This window comes from Nanorana parkeri, unplaced genomic scaffold (genome assembly GCF_000935625.1).
Source record: "Nanorana parkeri isolate BGI_ZX_2015 unplaced genomic scaffold, ASM93562v1 scaffold64, whole genome shotgun sequence".
Lineage (NCBI taxonomy): Eukaryota > Metazoa > Chordata > Amphibia > Anura > Dicroglossidae > Nanorana > Nanorana parkeri.
In genome coordinates, this window is record NW_017306332.1 from 816610 (window position 1) to 839231 (window position 22622).

General features: G+C 40.0%; 1 protein-coding gene across 2 annotated transcripts in view; it reads left to right on the forward strand.

Annotated features, from left to right (window-relative positions):
- The first annotated feature begins 2581 nt into the window (after nucleotides 1-2581).
- HDAC9 (histone deacetylase 9) overlaps nucleotides 2582-22622 on the forward strand; it is a 145642-nt gene continuing 125601 nt past the window's right edge. For both annotated transcript variants that reach the window (XM_018576318.1, XM_018576319.1), the window contains exon 1: nucleotides 2582-2829. In XM_018576318.1, coding sequence (XP_018431820.1) covers nucleotides 2724-2829 — 106 coding nt within the window. In that variant the 5' untranslated portion in view covers nucleotides 2582-2723. The remainder of the gene's footprint in view (nucleotides 2830-22622) is intronic.

Genomic DNA, 22622 nt, shown 5'->3' on the forward strand with positions numbered 1-22622 from the left:
AGTCTCCAAAACTGTGGAAAATCCCTCCCCACTATAGCTTCATGAAGCAGGGAGGGTACTACAACCACAGAATGTGTCACAGAGCCCCATGGGGTATCAATGTCCACAACAGCAGTCTGATAATCATGTGTGTCACCATGTATACAAATAACCCCAATAGTGCTAGGGTGGTACCTGGTGAGGCTGAGAAAGTTGGCTCTGACCAGAGTTACCACGCTACCAGAATCTAGCAGAGCTGTAACTGGCTTTCTGTCAACTGAAATAACACACATCTGTCTCTCAATACGTTCCTGACATGATGCAGTACACACCACTTGTGCAAAGACCGACATGCGTTTTCTCAACATAGCATAATCACATTGCATAGGTTCATCCGTCAATGGACAATTAGCAGCAATATGTCCTAACCCATGGCAACAAAAGCATTTTATGGGTTCTGCACCCAGTCCTGTATATGGCCTCATGGTCCTTCCTGACCTACCAGGCCAGTCTCTAGGTCCAGAGCCTATAGTCTCTCCAGTTTCAGCAAATGTCTTATAATTTTCTCCCGTGCCCTTAACCCCTGGTACAGGCTTACCAGGTCCTCTGGGCAGGTATCCCCTGGGTGAGACGGGAAGCTCAAGCACGGGGGTACTTAGCAGGTCTGTCGCTGTGGTGTATCGCTCTACCATGTCCACTAGCTGGGTAGCAGTTTTGGGGTCTCCTTGGCTGACCCATTTCCTTAGGGTGGCAGGGAGAGCCTGCAAATATTGGTCCATCACCACACGCTCCATTTTATCCGGTGGCGACAATGCCTCAGGTTGGAGCCACTTCCTGGTAAGGTGTATCAGATCAAACATTTGGGACCTTGGGGGCTTTTCAGCCTTATACTGTAGGTCCACCGATACACCCGCTGGGCATGGACCGCCGTGGTAACACCCAGTCTTGCCAGGATTTCAGCCTTAAGTACATCATAATCCTGAGCAGCCTCAGGTTCCAAGTCGTAGTAGGCTTTTTGGGGTTCACCTGACAAAAAAAAGGTGCTACCCGCCCCACCCACTCACATCTCTGCCAACCTTCTCGTTCAGCAATCCTCTCAAAAGTAGTGAGGTAGGCTTCCACATGATCTGCAGTTGTCATCTTTTTCAGGTAATAGCTGGCACGCTTCACCTTTTGTTCCACTGGTATTGAAGCCACAGAGTTGCCGTTTAATTCTAGGAGGCTCTGAGCCACCTCCTTGAGTACCTCTCGATCTGCTTGCTGAGACTTCAACATCTGCCGCTGAGCTGTAGTGGCCTGCTGCTGGGCCTCTGCAAACTGGTGATTTGTCTCTTGTTGGGCTGTAGTGGCCTGCTGCTGGGCCGTAGTGGCTTGAATCAAAGCCCTTATCACATCCTCCATCATGCAACTTGCTCAGGGAAATGCCCGCCAGATCCACCATATGTGGGGGTATAGTTCGAATGGGGGATCACCTTCCCTGGGAAAAAGGCAGTCCAGGCAGCAAAGTTCTTTTTCTTTCTGACCACATCCAACGTGTAGCTCTCTCAGAAGGCTGTCTTGAGTCCCAGGCCACAGCAAAACCATGTCTTAGCCTACCCCTTTTATCTCACCTGGACAAGCACTCGTCAAGCAATCAATTATCCTGGTGAGTCACAAAGCCCGAGCTGGACTTTCCAGACCCAAAGTCAAAGCGAAACCCTGGTCAGGGTTCCGCTCTTCCTGCAAATAGGATAGAAAGCGAGGGGAAACATACCGCCCCTCAATGACGTCTCCATTGTGACAGTATTATATCACTCTTGCTTTAGCCTGCGCCTAATATGTGCTGTACATGTGCAATGGTGTGCAGAAAAACAAAGCTCATGGTGTGGACAAGCCCTCAGGGTTTTTAAAAGGTTATAATATATATATATATAGATACATACACATATATACACACACATAAACACGCACAAACGTGTTAGGCTGATCATGGCGTGAACATATGAACATTTGCTGGTGGTAAAAGGTTAATAATTACTTTGAACCTTTGAGGGCTGACTGACTGACAGTATTTTTTTTTCCTTAAGAGAGGGACAGACAGCTGTGTTTGCTGTGATATTTTTAAGCACATTAATGTAGGCTCCGATCGCTCGGCCCTGCTTGACCTATTTTTGGCTCGGGCCGGCCATTGTTCTATTTTTGTACCCTGTGGGCCACGCTGTTGTTGATTCACATGCAAATGAGTTATCACCAGCTATAGCCAACTTTACTGAGAGAGACAGAGAGTGAGAGAGGAAGCACAGGAGGCAGATGCAGGGAGGAAAAAGGCAGATATAGCAGGACAGAGCTGACATTTCCTCAGTCTGCAGAACCCTTCACCTTTCCTTTACCATCATTTTTAGAAATTCAGACATTTTTGACTTTGCCTTTTTCTTTTTGAGGATTGCAAGAGAAAAGCTTGCACACATCTCCTGTTGCACCTGCTGTCAGGGCACACACTGGCTTAAAGGCAAGGTACACTTGACACTGACAGCTCCTTGCTATATTGCCAGAGCTTGTGTAGAGAGAGGGGAGAGAAGCATCCACACTCTGCTCTGTATCCTAGAGTACTTAGCACAGTAAATATGTGTATAAAAATGGAATAATTGTCAAAGTGTGTATCACTGCCTCCTCCCCCTGTGGAGGAGTTAAGACTGCTGAAGGGTCGCTTCCGTACAGAAGAGTGATGAAGCTTTCATGTGTCTGAACTACAGAGTGATTGGAATATGCTGCAGACGATTTATGAGAGTGAATCATGTTTTTCCTCAGATGGGGTCTCTGGACGAGAGAAGCTCCTGGCACAGCACAGAATGCACAGCATGATCAGTCCAGGTAAGAGGGGGCACTGCATGGTGTAATGGCACACACAGCCGGTGAAGTTTGCATTAATAAAGACAAGCAAGCTGCTGTTTAATGAGGGCTTTCCCTGCCATACTCTTCCAGATGGAAGTTTATTTTATAACCATGTTATTATAACCATATTATTATTATTATGATTAATAATAAAATATTACCAGATTTATATAGCGCCAGCAGTTTCCGCAGCACTTTACAAAACGTACAATGTGTTGGGTTTGAAAGAGCAAAAAGATCATAGATGTCTTTTATTACATATGCATATATAAATTTGATATGTGATTATACTATACGTGTAGGTGTGAATGTGAAGTATGTATCAATGTAGCATGAATAATTGTTTGTGTATAGTAATAACAATATATATTTATACAAACACATAGGCTCTCAAAAACGTACATAAATACAGATTATATACATTTGTGTATGTGTATACCTGAGATGCATCTTTCAGAGGTCTGTGCATGCATATATAGTATGAAAAAGTACGTGGCCAGCATAGCTATATGAAACCTTGTCCATACTACATCATGTTTCTTTATCATCGTAACAATACCTATTTATAGATTTCTACCTTTGCCTGTATCCTGCGGGGATCATGAATTAATTGAAACATGACTGATCCATCAGAAAAGACCCAAGCACCTTATCACTGAATGGATGCCTCTGGTACGACGTATAGGAGCTCTCCGCACATCATATACAGTATTAATGTATAACGAATTGCATTAGATCAATATGGGCAGCAGCTCAGCCTTTACATACAAAGTGAATATCAATACTAGTTAACAGATTCAGCCACTAATAAGCTCTGTAGGGTTTGGATAGGCATTTTTGCTTTGGGATGTATTGGAGTAGTATTTGGCACAAATAACCCGCAGACTTTTTGAATAAAAGGAGGACTGCCAGGACTAGTATTTAAATCAGTTCTCTCAAAACAGATATTTCATTTCTGGGCAGATACCGGCAGGTTCAGTTTTGCACTGGCTTCTTGTATTCCTTGCAGACTCTGACAGCAAGATTTCTACAGCTGGGTTCCCAGGTCTGCCAACCTGTTGAGGCCGTTGGGTCTCTCATTTAAATAACAACAGCGCATATTAAGGAAAGACAATACTCTCTGTGATACACATATAATTCTGTCCAATTTCACTGTAGAAATGATGTGTGTTGTTGTTGTTGTTGTTGAACTAGTACAACACAGATGCACAAAACTTGGAGATTAGTTATAAATCTTTAGTGACAGGTGAAATAACCAGACGCAAAATACTCCACATTGCTGCTATTAACAAACCGTGCAGTCTTCAAGGGTTCTCTGACTGTAATTGTTTGAAATTAAAGCTGACTCCAAAATGTCATATATATTGATTAAAATTAATTTCAATATTAGCAACATTATATTACAGTGATAGCAGCAAAAATATAGCCTCCATATTACTCCTGGTAAAGACTTTATTGGATATGTTTATACAGTTTTTGAACATAGTTAATGAACTGTTGTGTGGAAATTATTCCAGTGTATTGACTTGGCTCAAAAAGGACCATACTGTACTAGGCTGGCTACAGATTCAGCAATAAGTTTGAGGATAGACAGGTGTCTGAAAACCAACCTCTTTAAACTGAGACCCACTACAACCTGGCCACTGTCCACACGTGTCACTCACGTAGTGAAACTCTGATTCCGCTTTTCCATAGGTGAGGAAACACACTGTGATTACTTGTGCAATTTTTCTAAAAGTCTTTGATTTCCCCCGGGTATGTCCTAAATAGCCCTAACCTCATGTGATCATAGAAATGCTTGAGTTAGGTGCAACTCTTGTAGACTGACTGTAGTTGACCACAGATATTAGGTAGCTGTTCTATGTGTGGGAGCAGTCCAGCTGCAAAACTTGTATTTGCAGTCTAGTACATAGACAGTCAACAAGCATGCATGTTGGTGGACTGTGTGGACACCACCCACAGCAGCCTTTTGTTGTGGAACATTATCGATTCAAATAAGTAATCCATTTCAGCAAGTGACTTGTAGTTCAGAAACAAATGACTAGAGGTGGCTTTCAATATGTGATTGTACCCATAGACAAAGCTATCATTACCTGGCTGGGCTGAAAATGACTAGACTTGGCAACAAGTTTCTAACCTCTATAGATACCTAAAAGAATTGCAGATGATTACAGAGTTTAATCCGTTAAAGAAAAGAAATGCCAACAACAATAAATGTAATGTGCTGTTACACCAAATTATACAACTTTAATGTTTGTTTTATGGAACATGCTTATGGTGAATTACCTCTATTACTGTACATGGTGACAGTGTTTGTAGTCAACCTTTTAAGAGTTTCCACTATATTAGTGGGGGGTTTTTTAGTCAGGAAGTGGTTTTTGACATCGGCTTTTAAAGCTTACACGTTGATAAATAGAATGTGTTAAAAGATTTTTGGAATGTCATCTCAGCTTTGTAGCAGGTAGCATTTGGTTTTCACAAGTCACTGCATCAAAGTATGCAGGTGAGGCATGCACATTTCTAACCAAAGTGGTCATCTCTTTTGAAGGCAAGAAAACGGTAGACATGTGCGATTCGTTTCGTTCCGAATCGAAATTCGGACGAATTTTTGGAAATTCGGACATTCGGATGTATCCGAATTCCGAATTACAGACATAACGAATGCAAAAGAATCCGAATTTCCATTTCCGAAATTCGGTAGCGGTAGTTCGAACGTTCGTTTCTTATTCGTTTCTTATTCGTTTCGTTCGTTGGAGCAAAGTGACATTAGAGGAGAAAAATATTTTCCCCCCCTCAAATGTCGCTTTTGCTGCAAACGAACGAAACAAATAAGAAACAAATAAGAAACTAATAAGAACAGAAAACGAAACGAACGTTCGTACGAACGCTACAGAATTTCGTCCGAATCCGAATTCCGAATCCGAATTGACTTTCACACACGAATCCTGAAAAACGAAATAACACAAATCCGAATTTAAAACGAAACGAAACTAAATGAATTTTTTGGCAGTGCACATGTCTAGAAAACGGAGATATATATGGCCTGTACCAGCAGTTTATTGCTGTACAATATATACGTTTCCTTTGTTTTATGGGACAGGCATTCTGTAGGTATGTTACATTGTTTGTAAGGATTGGCACTTATGTACATTATGTATAGCCAAAACCTTTTTATTTATTTTTTTTGGCGCAGGGAAGGATTAGAACACTTAATGAGCTTTTATGACTGTGTTCCCCTGAGTAGATTCGCCTTTTCTATTTGTCCTGTTGACTATTGTCACCGGGACAGAAATGCAATGGGAAATTAAACATTTTACATTTGTCATGAGAACAAGAGGTGAGGGTAAATCTTCCAATGGGGACACCTGTTTTGAGACAACTGTCTAAAGTTAGCTAAAGCTAGCCATACATGCATAGATTTGTCTCATTCAGCATGCGGATTGAACGAGAGAAATCTTATAGGTTCCTCCATCCACGCTAAACAACATGGATGGAGGAGTCTCCTCTGTTGGCTATTGTTTCCTACAGCCGCCTCTTGTGGCTGTGTGAATACCCGAACAGTGATTGCATCTGATTGGATGCACTCACTGTTGGGCTGATAATTTTCTACCCGGTCCTTTCAATTTTTTAATTAACGTTTGTCAAGCCGGGTGGTGCCAACAGGGACACCCACAGCTCAAATTTCAGATGATTTAGCAGGAACTGGAAGATCTTCGATTGGTATATGACTACCCTATGTATGTAGTTTCTTTTTTCTTCACTAGGTCAAGAACTTAAGGGAATCTCCCTAATTAAACACAGACAAAAAAAAACTAACTATTCCCTATTCTCTCCAAAAAGAAAAGAAAGATTTGGCCTTACATACACTTTAATGCACCACCCAACTCACTGCATAGTATCCATGGACCTAATTTTTGCGCAGTACATAATTATAATGAGACCAACTTTTTCCTCATTAGTAGATATACAATTTTGTGTTATGAGCAGAGTAATATGTAATATTCACAAAGCAACCTGGCAAAAGATTAGCCATTCCGCAGAGTTCAGTTTCCCATGGCAGTCATTTCCAGTGAAAGATGAAAGATGAAAATCTGATTGTCTGTTATCAGTTAATGCATCTGGCTTCACATTTCCAAAAGAACATTAGGCTAGCCATAAACAAGCATTTTGTTTTTGAACAGTACCTGAACAGCCCTTGTACCCAGTCCTCTTAATGGGATCGACCCAGGTAGTGAAACTCATATTGCCATTTCTTTGGTGAAAGGGAACAATTGTTAATCAATTGCAAAGTTTTTAGAAGACCTTGGCATGCAATAACCAGCAATTCTAATGCTCTATATTAGTCATTTTTTTTTTATGGTAAGTCTACTCAAAACCAACATTTTGTTTTTGGTACATGCTGGAGCATACTTTTTGTTCTGTCTTATGGACACCTAGTGAGATGTGTGATCTTTGTTTCCTGGGTTTGAGCACCTTCTGTGGCCAATATGAGTGGTCCCACTGTTCCTGATTGCTTTTTTTAAAGGTTACATAGAATGCAACAGGAGCTGCTGGAACACTGAAAGGTGAGAAGGAACACCCAAATATTCCAAGTGGACATGTGTCCAACAGAGTTTGGAATTATGAGAGCTCTCATTGTTGGAGTATCCAAGACATATTAGAAATTGACTTAGCCAATCGAACTCTATAACTAAAATGTAACTTTTAGGTCAACAGGCCCTTTAAATTATACATGGCCTGACTGTGGCAAGAAAAGTCGTATTGAATAGCTTGCATTTTCTGTACCTTTAATGGCCCACCTTACAGGCAAGTGCTGCTGAAACTGAGTAGAGGTATACGTCTTTGTAGCAATTTTAGGTATTATTTCACACAAGATATATAATTGCCTTCTCAGCTGAATCTATTGGGAATGCTCAACTTGGGTCTATCAATTTCATGAATAAGATTAAGCAATACCATAATTGTGTAGAGCAGGCTGAAACTGTGTAGAATTTCCTTTTTCTTTTTTTTTTTACTGCAGCTGCCGTAGCTGAGCTATCAGTAGTGAAAAATATCAGCTTTTTTATTTCAATCTTAATTATAACATTAAACTTAGATGTCTAAAATGCAAATAATAATGCAGCAACTTGGCAGACTGAAGATGGAATTACAAGGGAGCCGGCAGATTGAAATACTTTGTGTGGTGTTCTGTTGATGCTACTAAGGGATCCATGAGTAGAGATAACATGACACTTTTACATTATTGCATTATAGGCAGTGAAGCGTATGTAAAGCTAATGACTAGAATCTCATGTAAGCTTTACAGCCTATTGCGGGGGGAAAAACTCCCCTTTCAGCGGGGCTGCCCTGCACTGCATGGATTTAATGCTTATTTAGGTCTAGAGCATCAGATAACTCCGTTTTACTTACCTGATCCCCACTCTCCCTCCTTGTCTTCCCTACGCTTTGGCTTGTGAACTGTCCCTCGTCATTCTCACGTGTAATGCAGGGCAGTTGTACATGGTGATGTCAGCCGATGCAGAGAAGAGGTTGGAGGTGCCATCCTTAGAGCATGTGGGAGAGCGATCAGGCAAATAAATGTCCTTTTCTCGATACTCTGGACCTAAATGAGCATTTCTCAGAGTTTAAGCTGTAACATGTTAGTGTAATTTCAAAAGTTATTTTTAATATTTTTAAATCTGCATCTTTCATTAAAACAATACTTTGGGATCCTGCCATGAAGGTCCTTGCTCAGCCATTTTCTGTTTCAGGGTGACAGTGCTTTGTCTCTGTTTCCCTAAAGATGCTCCGGTGTTGTCATACCATTAGGAAACCCACCCTGAGAAAAACCATGCAGCCTTCACTGGAATGCATGCATATAGACAGAGAGAGAGGCTGTCAGGAGATCAGGAGAACTGAGATGCAACAAAGGATTAAAAAATCTGGGTTTACATTTACTTAAGGGCAGGTTCACACCATTTTCTGGACTAGATCTTAACCAGATCTGGAACGCAGTGCATTGCATTTTTGATGCATTTTTACTGCGATTTTGCTGCGTTTGGATTTTAAATTTTTTGCTGAAAATGGTCTTACAGGTGCGTTCCAGTGCGTTTTTATGCATTTGTATGCGTTTTTATGCATTTCAGTGCATTCCAGACCAGACAGAATAGGACAAGAAGTATTTTTCTGGTCTGGTCTGTAACGGACTGCGCTGGTGTGAACAGAGGCCAGAAATAGCATAGGGATACATTAGGATGCATTTTGGGTCCAGAAACAATCTGGTCTGGTCTGGAGATGATCTGGACATGGTGTGAATGGGCCCTAAAGGTGACATCTCCCAACATGTAGTAAATAGTTAATGTGCATATTGGATAAAGGATGAAGGATTGTATTAGAGTCTGACCTCTTATTTTCAAACAACCAGATACTTGGTAATTATCCCACACAAATCATAACAATGAAAGTCGTACAACTTCATAATGCAATATCTGAGCCATGTAACATATGTTAAGTCAGTCGCTACATTGTTTTAAATAGCTAAATAAGTGTAAAATCATTTTAAAAAGAGTGTTTAAACTCTTTTTTTAAGCCTGTGTGCTTGTTATATGCACTAAATGTTGCTGAGAACAAAGAGTTGGTAAAGATGTATTGTCTGTGGTCTGTGCCATCCAGTTTAACAAAATATATTCTTAGAATTTGGGTACATTTAAATAAGTCCGTGGCTGTTCTGGCTTAACCGTCATGTTCTCTGTTTGTTAATGTGAACATTTGTTGCACAATCTGGGTGATGCTGATGGAATTGTCTGTTCCAACATTAAATTTGATCCTCTCATTACTAGAAAATTCTAATCCCATCATCTGTTGGAGCTCACTATATGAGATTCCACTGTGCTTGTTATTGCTCTCGTTGTCTGCCAACTACATGAGAGCATTTGAAGATGAGACTAGGTGCCACTGCCTCTGTGCACAGCTCAGTTTTAGGATCTGTTCGTAAAGAGTGGAATTTTAATTTTGAAGATGAAGTTGGAAGTCTTGCACTTAAAATAGATAGTGGAAGCAATCCATGTGAGTGCAAAGCAAAATTAAAGTGACACTAAACTCAGAAGTTAAATCATAAAAATGCATTCAAGTACCTTAACTATTAACAAAAATGTATCTTATTTGTGTATCACTCAGCTGTAGATCATGAAATCATCTCTGAATTGGTGCTGACTCTGGGGTCTATTCACAAAGCTGCCGAAGGATCTAGCCATAGCTTTGGCTGATCCTTCGGCTAGCTTCGACCCCAGGACCCTTTCGGTTCAGTAGAGGGCTGCTGTACGGGCTATTCACTATAGCCCGTACAGCTCCCGAAGTTGGCCGAGGGGCTCAGTCGAGCCGAAGGCATATGCTTTGGCTCGACTGAGCTGAGGTGAAAGCCGAAGCTGGCCGAACAGCCTGCTTCTGACTGCTGGGCGGAGCCAGCCGTCATTTCACGGCTGGCTCCGGCCACTTGCACAGACAGATCAGCGTCCCTGGTTACCAGGTAACCAGGGACGCTGATCTCCAGGCAGCCCAACTCTCCCGGACGCTCCGGGAGTCTCCTGCTATTAGATAGCGGCTCCAGGCCGCCCGGCAGCTTTGTGAATAGACCCCACTGTCTTTCCTCCTAGTAGTGTGGCTACTTTGTTCCCCATGGTCCCTGTGTGTGTTGTAAAGTAGCCACCGCTCCAAACTCACTCCCATAGTAAACTTTCATCTCATTACAAATGAGTAAACTAAACGTCAGATTAGAGTCCACCGATATGCTTCCGATACCCTCAAATATTGGTTTACTAAACCAAAAACAGGCTTTGGTAGCCCAGTTTTCATCAAAGTAACCAAACGTGAGCAAATGCAATTACAACAAATTTGGAAGTTGTAGCGCTAAGCTTTGAGCAACAATATTGATCAATAATTCCTAATAATGTTACAAGCAGTGTAAAAAGCTTAAACTTGAAAGTATTCAGCCTGTGTATGAGAACCTTTATCTGCATGTGTAAGAGACTTGTGTGTCTTGACAGCTTATTTTCTGTAAATATACTGATCATGCTTTTATGCTGCTAGCCTCATTTTTCCACTCTTATCATGAAATTGTTTTGTAACCTTCTATGAGACAAAAAAAAGGACACTCACCCTTTGTTCAGTACAAGATTTTGCTTACTCATGTTCACTCCGTTCCTTGCTATCATCATTTTTAAAAATACAATAATTATTTTAAGTTACATCTTGTGATACAAAGAGAGGTCAGTTCCCTTTTTTGTTATTGTTGCCTGGGCTTAAAAAAATATATAAAACTGAATGGTAGCAAAGTTAAATATGTAATATATGTATTCAATGCAGATATACTGTATGTTTATAACAGGCATGAGATAAATAAACTATACTTGAACTATATATATTACTCCTAATCTTTATAGAGCGTCTAGATATTTAGATAAATGAGGAGGGGATTTATTATAATAAGTTTTGCTTTTTACCAACAGTGTCAAACATCTAAGGCTGAATTTCCACCACTGGAACCTGTAGGCACCCAACCTTTGGTGCGCAAAGCAATACTGTAGGACTGTAGTTCTTATTCCACACCTACCTTAGAAAATGTGTAAATTAGATTATGAACATGGTTTATCATATTATTGCTTTTTGTTGGCATTTGTGCAGATCAGGAGAGGGATTTAATGTATCCCAAATAAGTAATTTCTTAGATAAGACATACAATTTTCTTTTAAATTGACTGAATGTTTGAGACATACATTCTAAATGATGGCTAAACTTATACTCTTTAGAATATTCTTCCCATAAGGGACTATTCACATTGTGGTGTTATGCTGATTGCAAACCTTGGTAACACATAAAGCTAAGTGCAGTGTATTGCAGTGCCATTCATTTTAAATGTCACCCTGACCCAGTCTGGCAGTACACTGCAACACACTGCTGATGTAGCTCACTCTCCTTTACTAAAAATGTTAACCAATCGTATTTTAGCTGTGTATTAGTTATATATCATGACCTGCCACCTTTGTGTTTAAAATAAAATATGAAATGCAAGCAAACCATTCAGCCAGTTTTCTCAGCTTACATTTTTATTAGTTTGCAAAAAGTAATTGTGAGGGTACTTACGTGTATGCTTTTTCCCTTCAAATCAATATATGGTAAATACATCACTCCAAACTACAGAAAGATTCTAAGGTACATACAGGTCACATGCATGGTAATCCTTTCGCTGCTGTAGCCTTTTTTTCTGGACACATGACCTGAAGTTTATTTAAAACCCCCAATATATTTTCTTGGGAATTGGTTGTGTCATAAATACTCTAGAAACCTGTCCCATTTTAGTACGACAGATTGTGGAGCTTGCAACAGATTCAGCACAGTGGCTTAGTGATTAGTACTTCTGCCTTGCAGCACTGGGGTCCTTGGTTTGTATCCCAGTCATTATACATGGAGTTTGCATATTTTCCCTGTGCTTGCGTGAGTTTTCTCTGTGTACTCCAGTTTCCTCCCACACTCTAAAGCCTGGTAGTTAATTGGCTCCTGACTAAATTGGCCCTAGTATGTATCCTTGTGAAATAGGGATGTTTGATTGTAAGCTCCCCGAGGGCAGGGACTGATGTGAATGTGCACTATGTTAAGCTTTGGATAAATTATCCGCACTACGTAAGTACTAATAATAAATAATAATAATAAAAATAAATAAAACAAATGTTGATACAACCAACAATTTGCTCCAGCATGGAAGAGGCCTCATTTGCCTCCACTTTCCTTATCTACGGCATCGGTTGCAACAATGAAAATGTCACAGGGTTTTTTTATGGCACAAGGCTTTTGACTACATACACATTTACCTTATTTAATCAGCCCCTATATATTTCTGAAAGCAGAGACCCTGTAGAATAAAATGGTGGCACTTTTGTTTTGTCTCAAAGTAATTGTGCTGCAGTCTACAGGGGTGTGGAAATTTTAGAAAAAACTACTTGTCCAAGGGCTATAGCAGGGGTCAAAGCCCCCCACATGCACACGCAAACATACGTGCGAAAACGACAATTACATCCATTGCTCCGCACATGTTACATATCGCCTCGACCGCGGGAGTGAGAGCAATAATTCTAGGGCCATCAATCACTGATAACACTAAACTGATGAGCGGTAAAAGCTTTTAAAGCGTCGGCTGTGGTCAATTTTGAGTATGGTAGTTTTTTGCGATGTAGCGGGTGTGCGCAATTTTAAAGCTTGACATGTTTGGTGTCTATTTACCTGACGTGACCCCGTCTTTTATATTTTACCAAAAAATTGGGTAATAATAAATGTTTTATAACATAACGTAGGGAGAACAGGTTTTTTTTCAACATTTTTGGTACTTTTTTAATTATATAGTAAACAAAAAACCCATAGTGGTGATTAAATACCACCAAATGAATGCTCTATCTGTCCCCCAAAAATGGTATAAAATTCATTTCATTACAGCGTTGCATGACGGAATAAATGTCAGGCAAAGTACCGCAGCGCTGAACACTGAAAAATGGCCTGGACACGAAGGGGGTATAAACACCCCGGTCAGCAAGTGGTTGAAGCTCAGAATTTAAAAGACAAAGTAATGCAGTTCTGTATTCATTAATACAGCATAAGGCCCCATTCACACTGAGCGATTTATCGCACGATTTTTGCAGCGATATCGCTCATATTTCCACACGATATCGCTCTATGTAGCTTCTCCAATCCATTTCAATGGAGCTGTTAACATGTCGTCGCTCAATATCGCTTGTAGCTTGTCGCTGTAGCTTGTCGCTCCTACATGACCCTTTTTTCGAGCGATTTCGAGCGATTTTGCTCCTGATTGCATACACCCCAATAGGAAAAAGTTGCACGATGTCGCGCGACAAGTCGCTCAATATCGCTCATATAAAATCGCGCGGAAAATCGCGCGATTTTCATGTCGCTCAGTGTGAATGGGGCCTTAGAGAGGAACTTTACACACTACCACCAGCCCATGAAGTTCAGCGCTGTCATCCTTCAACCCAATTCTTCCCAGGTCTTTTTATCTTCCATCTTGCTGGCTGCCACTGACTCACAACCGGCACCTTACTACACATGCATGATATCTCAAACTTTAGGCAGAAAAGCCTCCTGTCCTGTAAAAAATAGAAGGAGTTAAAGTTGCATTTATGTGTGTAGGTAAACATTAAATGTATTTTTGTTAATGCAAGCAGTATATCTGAACTTGACCTGTAATTAGCTTTTTGCAGTCCCCTATAGAGCAGGGGAGGGAGAAGCAGCAAAAGGAGCCAGTCAGTTGGCCAACAAAAAACAGAAGAGTGATCGAGTGATCGACTTATCAGTCTGTTACTTCTCCTTCACTGTCAAATCACAGGCAGGGGCATGAACAAGACATGCACCAGAGAAAAAGCAGGTCTTCGAGCCTGTCAGCAGAGCTGTGTAAATCTCAGATCTGGATTTACAGGAATAAAAAAAAAAAAGGCTAAACAGCTCCCGCTTGCTAGAAATTAAGCTTTGAATGACTGAATACATATCTGTGTATAAACTATTGACTAGTGTAAAACAAGTATGTCAGGAAAAGTAAAAACTGTATTACGGGCTTAGAGACTACAGAAATTGCATTTATTTTTTTTGGTTGCCAGTGGCAAGTACAAAGTCACCTGTTTTGGGCCTCAACGCTTTTGGGATTTGCCAGATTTCAACTGTATAGAGACAGCACCCAGGGTGGATTTATTATTACATTGGAACTTTCACTGAGACACTGAGAAAATGCATTACTTTACTTTGACTAGTGAATAACTGCATGTCCATGTATTCTTTTATAGGTAACAGAAAGCACAGATGCTGTGTGTACAGACTAATAGACTAAGCAAACATTAGCCTTCGGTCCTCGTTCCAATTACATTTTAAAGAGTGAATTGAATTATAGTGAAAGGGGTTAGAGTAATTAATTAATTATGCAAAGCTAACTACCGTTACACGGTTTCATACATCGCCTGGCATTCCCTAACACAATGGTCTCGTAAAAACGAACATGGAAACAACAAATCAATACTCACTGCTCAATGGAAAATGGCAAATTCTTTTCAAGGAAAGCTTGTTAAAGATTATTCTTAAATAAATTAAAGTGCAAGCAGCTTAGGCCTATAGATATCTTTAGCAGGCTTGCTCCCCTGGGTCAGCTATTCTTAGACAGTTATTTTCAACTCATGCCATTGCACGTCTAAGATTAGCCTCTTAGGTATTATCATGGCATCCAAACTACCTCCTAATATAACTGTACACCGGAATGATTATTTATAGCAGGCAGCCATTCTGTCATATTTGGTTTATTTGTGGCTGCTATGAAGAAAACCACAAATTCCTGCCTGCTACCAAAACAACCCTGATAAGATGCTTGGAGGGGCATAATCGAGTTTAAATGTATGCATGGAATAACTGAAGCGCTATGTGTTTTCACATGTCAGGGAGAGAAGAAAGCCTCTTGGGCAATTTTGACTCCTCAGTGATCCACCTTGTCACATAGGATACAAATACGTGGGTGACATTAACAGGAGCCGACAACTATATTCTATTTTTAGTTAATTTGTTTCTGAATTATCTGCGGCCACAGCTAGAAGATCACATGGACAGAAATATTACAGCCTCTAGTTTTAGGATCATTTACTGAATGTATTTAAATTGCTTTTAAGAAGAACCGGGAATTATTTTTTTTAAAACAAAACTTGTTTAATTTATTTTACATTTGGTGTTCTTAAATGACTAAATATTATCAGTTAAATATCACTTAAATAAAAGCTGTACCTGCAAAGAGGACATCTCTCTCCCACTACCCACCCTGACAAATCTTGCTCTTCTAAAGCGAAATCACTGCAAAAGTCTCTTCTGAAATCCACACTTCCAGGAGTGTCAATCTCATGTGCCCCCTGTTATGGCCTATAGTTCCTTCCGCCACACCGACAGGACACAGTGGTTATGTAGAGGTTGGTAGGAGGAACAACTGAGTGCAGGGGGGGGGGGGGGGGGAGAAGGATTTCTCTTTAGTGTTCACCGGTGCGAGCAACGGGAACGGTAACTATATACTTTCTTCTAATACATTAATGAAAGTTTAGTCTGGTAATTGCTATCTTTATATACACTAGGATGGATTTACAAAAGGAGGTACATTTTCACTTATGTTAGAAATAATATTATAGAATATTAAACCAGGGAGATATTTTTCTGCTTTTGGGGATCAGGAAGTAAAGTTTTCAGCAAATTGGGACACATTTTATGAGGGTATTTTACATTCTCAAGATCAACTGCTTGTTTTTTCTTTTTGGTGTTTTTTCAGACTATGTGAAAGGGGAATTAATTCCTCTTAATTCCTCTGCAAATGATTGGGTTTATAAAATAAACACAGGTTTAGTTAGCTTAATGAACATTACTCCTTTAGTCAATCAATCCCATTGTGTGTGCCCACTCATTCACTGGATCATGGTAACTGGCAGCATAGTTTATAGCGTAGATCAGGAGAAAAACTCCAGTACCCTCTTGGGAGCTCTATCTTTCCCTTTGAGGAGGGATTTAGTAATGGGCAAGGTTCAGGTTAGTCCACTCTATAACCCCTCCTCCTCCAAGCTGTTTTTTTTGAGAATGAGAATTTGAGACTAAAATTGGGTCTTTATTGATATCTTGAGTACAAAGGTGACTGTTTATGCTTAGCTTCCCCCTAGTCTCATGTTTTCTAACAACCTATATTAATTGTTAATGCTACATTAACCTTATTTTGCTTAGAAGTTCAGGTCCAGAGTAGGTCCAACGTACGTTCAGCATTTTTAGCTAGTGTACAAAGACTTTTGAGATCAGTTAAAGTTTAACTGAGGTAAAATCCCCTATGGAAAAATGATATACATTATGGATTTTAACAAATATTTTTTGACATATTCTAACTTTTTTCTTTTTTGAAAAAAACTATTGTATGTTTCAGCATACTCTTTCTCAAACTGCGTAAATGAAAGCAACTGACATCATTACAACCACCAGGGGCAATCTTATTATAATACATCCCTTTTAGAAGAGGATGAGTTTTAGAAAGTATTCCAACAAAATGCGAATCCTATTGTAGGGGTTGTCTTCAATTTGACTTGTATCTGTGTCACATACCTTGGTTGAGGGGGCTTCCCCTGCACCTCCGATCAAACACCCATGGAAGTGAGGAGACAACGAGTTTTGGGGATGCAGAGTTGCACAAGTGCCGGTATAGCAAGTGGATTCTGTGCAGAGGTCAGGTGCAAGGGACAGCGACTGGAGACAGCTGACAGTCGAGCAGCAGAAAGGCCGCAACAAGAGAGGAGGAGCAGTCAGGGTCACAAGCAGAGATCAGTAATAGCGGTTCAGAGCAGTACAAGGCAGAAGGCAGAATTCAGTAAACAGCTGAGGTCACAATAGACAAGCAGAGATCCAAACGGAAGGTCAGGAGACAAGCTGGGTCATACATAGGTAACAAGACGGCAGGTCAGGTCACATATAAGCAGGGAACTAGCTGAAGACCATTCAGCAATTTGTGCACATAACATGATGGTTAATATAGGCCTGCACATGAATGCACCTCCTACACTTATTCCTGTGCGCCTCCATGCTAATCCATGTGCACTCCTGCATGCGTATTCCTGTGCGCATTCCTGAGTGTGCAAGTTTGTGCAAGCCAGCACACTAATGCGCATTTGCCTACTGTTCTACGTATAGGACCATTAGCAACAGTTCAGGTGCCTGCTGGTTTTCTGTAATGAGTACGACCTTCCTTACATTCTGAGTGCAGATTTGTAGGAATAACAATAAGCCAATCACACAAATAGAAATGGAGCCTTCTGTAGGTATTCTGTATATTAGTGGTTTACAGAATGCCTCCATGTTTCCATATTGTAACTTTGAAAGTTGACCCCTGTAGGGTGGCAAATTTGTGTCAGACTTTTGTGAAAAAAGGAAAGGGAAGGAGCGCAACTAACTGGAACTGTGTGGATCAGTCTGCACCAGTTAGTTGCGCACCTTCCCTTTCCTTTTTTCTGAGAGGTAATAATTACCTGTTTTAGGTTCTGCAGAGTAGAATTAAATGGTAATTTTAAAAAGATTAAATTACGAAAAAGCTTGTAAAAATTACATATAATTAAGTGGAGATTTTCTTTAAAGCTCAGTTTGAGAGAAGTTTCTTTGAGTGAAGGTTGTTTTTTTGCTGTTATTGTTCCATGCAAATGCAATAAAACCTACAGTAAACACGTGTTTCAGGCATCTCAAATGCCCCATACACTAGCCCTAGGCACATAATTCATGTAAAAGTAATCTAATTGTAACATACTGTACATTGTAAAGCCATTTAGTTCCGATTCTGAATGCTAAACAGTATCCAAAGCATAACATAACACTTGTTAGAAGTTATTTTGTCGGCATTCTAGTGTTATTACCGGTAATGTTTTTCCAGACCAATATTTGGAAAACGTCCATACCTAAATTTTAGCTTAAAATTGTATTTATTAATGACAGGTTAATTATAACCTTAGTCGATTGTTCACCAGTAGCTAAAATTGCCTTACCAAGATGATTCACATTTTGCCAGATAGAGACATTTTAAAAATAAAGTTGTTATTCTTGACGTGCACCATCATTAGGCACAAAGCCCAAAACTAATTATTGCTTTTGTGTTACCAGAGTATTAATAGAAACATGGGAGTCAAATCAACTGAATTAATTAGGAAAAATAATATTGAAATCATCAACACGAATAAAGATATTCTCTGTGCAAATGGTAAATTTTAGTTTATTTCCCAATCTAGTTTGATACAATTGGGTATTGCATTTAAAGTTTGTGTTCAGTTTTAATTGGCCAATGAAAAATAGATGAATGTAAACAGAGAATTCAAAAATGTTTAGTGACACAAAGATAGGAAGTGTAGCTGCGGAACAGCAAATAAACTCCCATTATTGTACTGGTCTGAGGATGCAAACTGCCACACTGTATGAACAATTTCAATGCAGTTGTACAGTATAGAAAGAAATATAATTGTGAATTACGCTTCTGACTGGTGAAATGTCAACTCTATGGTATTTGTCTGAAAACTGGACCTTTCTTTCACTCAAACTTACCCAATAAAGCCACAGGACTGCAAACCATGGATTTAATTGGCTACAGCAACCATTTTACTAAAATGTAATAATTGAATAATTAACAATGCCTGGCCGCTGCGCCTGTGCCCAGACTCCCTGCCCAGCTGCTGCACCTGTCACACAAACAGGCACAGCAGCTGAGAACCTATACGGTGGGTGAACAGAGCCTGATGGGGAATCCAGTGAACTGAGTTCCCCATCAGGTCCACTCTACTGCAGATTGGCAGCAGGCAGGTGCCATAGCCAGCCTACTATAGACTATGACACCCGCCCACTGCCTGCTGTCAATCAACAGCAGAGTGGGCATGATGAGGAACTAAGTCCCCTGAATTTCCTATCAGACTCCGCCCACTGGCTGGATATGGCACCCGCCCACTGCCTGCTGTCCATCAGCAGCAATGCAGACTTGACGGGGAACTCAGATTTCAAAATTCCCCATCAAGCTCCGCCCACTGTCAGCATCCCTGGTTATTAGGGACGCTGTCAACTAAAACTGACAGCTTTAATAGTTGGGGCCAGAGATGCATAATTGGTTGCTAGGACTCCAGGGCCCTAGCAACCAATGAACAGGAAGCTGTCAGATTCATGACAGCTTCCTAGTACACACATGTTCCACTATGAGCACTGGTATCTCTCTGTACACAAGATCAGAGTTGGCCTTAATTACCACTAGTTTATCAATCTGTAAACTGTTATTCATTCTTTTTGAATCTGTTGCAGCAATAGCAACAGATTCCTAAAGTGGCAGTATTAAGAACTATTTGAATTTGTTGCAAGTGTAGGTAAAGCTACTGAAACTGGTGACAGGGCTTTTTTAAATCCTCAAATATCAGCCACACTTAGCTATGTACTTGTAAAATCAAGTTTTATTGTAATTGATCCGACATACATTCATGAGTAAACACCTTCAAACACTCCCCCATGCCTTCTTCCCTTGCGTGTGTCACTATGATTAAGCCCATGTGGTGAAACGCGTAAAGGGAGAAGGCATGGGGGAGTGTTCGAAGGTGTTTACTTATAGATGTATGTTGGATCAATTACAATAAAACTTGATTTTACATGTACACCAGCTCAGTGCGGCTGATATTTGAGGATTTTTCTGGGAGGTGAAAAAAACACTTTTGGCCTGCACCCGATGTGCGTGGTTGGTATATGACTGAAGATAGAATCGGAACAATAGGATTCTGGTGTAGGGCTTTTTTGAATTGTGTGCAGGACCTTTTAAATGTCCTCACCACCATTAAGGGCTGTTAAGGCTTTATAGAATGCCCCACATTATGTTTTAAAGTGAATTTATATCCAAAATCTGTCTGCAGCAGCACTGACTTGAGGACCTCTTATTAGAACTTCCCTAATCCCCAGGGAACCAAGTCCCAAGGGGACCACTTCAACCATCAAACACCAGAAGGCTTCATACCATCATATGTGTCTGGTAGAAAAGGTGATGGGATACAAAACATTTTAGATTTGTTACCTGAAGAGGTAAGAGTAAATTATCCAATAGGGACACTTGTTGTGGAAAAATCCATCTAAGAGAAGATATGTCCCTTACTTTGTTGCACATTTGTTGCAAATCAACAAGCCACAAGAAGAAGTGTTCTTTTGTAATCACAATCTGTTCAAAATGTACTGTGTGTGTGTGTGTAAGTGTGCATATATGTTTACACAAACATGCTGTGTATATATATGAATATCAATGTACATATATTGATCAACATAATGCGCCTGAAAACACTAAATCATAGACATCATTTAAATGATAAATCCAGAGCATGCAACACCACTTTTGGCATCTCTGTAAGATAAATGAGAACATCAGATGTGCATTTCCATCAGTTTACTACACTAGCCATAAATAAATCATGAGGATTTCAGATTTGTAATTGGAAGCATTTAAAATTAATCATCATCTTAAATATATTCATTACATGCTACACTTACCCTTCAGCTGAATTATATTCCTTTTTTCCCCTCTTCTCTTTGCCTACACCTAACATTAACCTGCTTCTTTCAACTTACTGGTTCTATCTATTCACTGGGGACTAAAGCCTTATGCATGCAATGAAACGTGATATTTTTAGGTTCATGGGAATTACATGTAAGCCTTGTTAAGCTATAAACATTCTATCCAGGTGTGCAGTGGCAGTGGCTGTGGGGATTAAAAAAGTCAGGAGTTATAGGCAACATCTGAATTATTAAGATGGTGTCAATTCTAGAGCGATATGGCTGGCATCTAAATCACCACTCTAAAATCTTGTTTTTGTTAAAAGTGAGCCTGCAAAATATTCTTAGTAAAGTGTGGCTTCTATGAATTTAGTACGGTGTGTTTTTATATAAGTCATGCTTGTGGTGTGTTTGGAGGCGTTTTCAGCAAGTGCATCAACCATAGGCATGAATGATGTAAAATAGATGTGAATCCCATTAAAAAAAATGCAACAAATAAAAAATTAGAGGTATAATTGGGGCTAAAGTCATGCTAACTTTCTGAAAGCAGATGCATACATAGAGGTTAACTTTCCCCACATGCCCATGCTCAGGACTGGCGTTAGGCTGTCTGGTCATAGAGCACTGCATTATGGAAGGGAAGGGGTGTGCCTAATACTCAGAAGTTTGTGGTTTTCAGGAGGCTACACCGTGCGTTGGGAAGAATGTCAGGGTTGGACAATTCACTGGGTAACACAGACAGGTGCCTAAAACCCAGAAGATAAAGGTAGCATGGTCATATGGACAGATTAAGTGCTTGTGCAGGCAAATCTGAGGCTCCAGGATCCACGACAGGCAGGGGTGGTATTTATATGCCCCAGGACCTCAAAGGCCTGTGATGGGCCCCAGGACCTCAAAAGGGCATGTAGTAGCTAAAAATAGAAAAGCTGCAAATTAGGTTGGGTTGTGGGGACTTAGCTGAATTTAAGTGGTGGTTGATAATTATGAGAATTGCTAGAGATTAGTTGCTTGGTATACAGTATATTGTAGTGTTGTGCTGTAGTATAATTTAATGTTGCTAATTGCTATTGCTGATTATTGCGACTTTTTACATAAGTTGTGTTAATGGCATGATAAAATGTGCTCATGAACAGTGATACAATTTACATTGAGCAATGCTTACATGGCATTGCATTGTCGGCTCAATGCACTATTAATTATTTTAATATTTGACTTTTTTTTCTCATAATAATTTTTTTAAATTACCGTATATACTCGAGTATAAGCCGTCCCGAATATAAGCCGAGGTACATAATTTTACCAAACAAAAATGGGAAAAAGTATTGACCCTAATATAAGCCGAGGGTGGGAAATGAGGCAGCTACTGGTAGATAGATACCAATAAAATTACATTAATATTTATTTAAAAGAAAAATAACCTAGCTCTGTAAGTGGAAAAGGGGGTACAGGGCTACATATCATGTACTACGGATCATTTAACCCATTCATATTAGCAGAGGATAATTGTAAAAGTGCATTTAACTTTTGAAAGACATATTTTCTTATACCTCCTTATTTGACATAATAAAAAAGACACAATTCACTGAGCTATATTGCTTAGGTTACATATGTGCCAGTACGATTATTTTCAGCCCTTATCTGCTCTTATTACTGAAAATAAATGTAATGTTAGGTTGAGTATCAATTATTATAGCTTG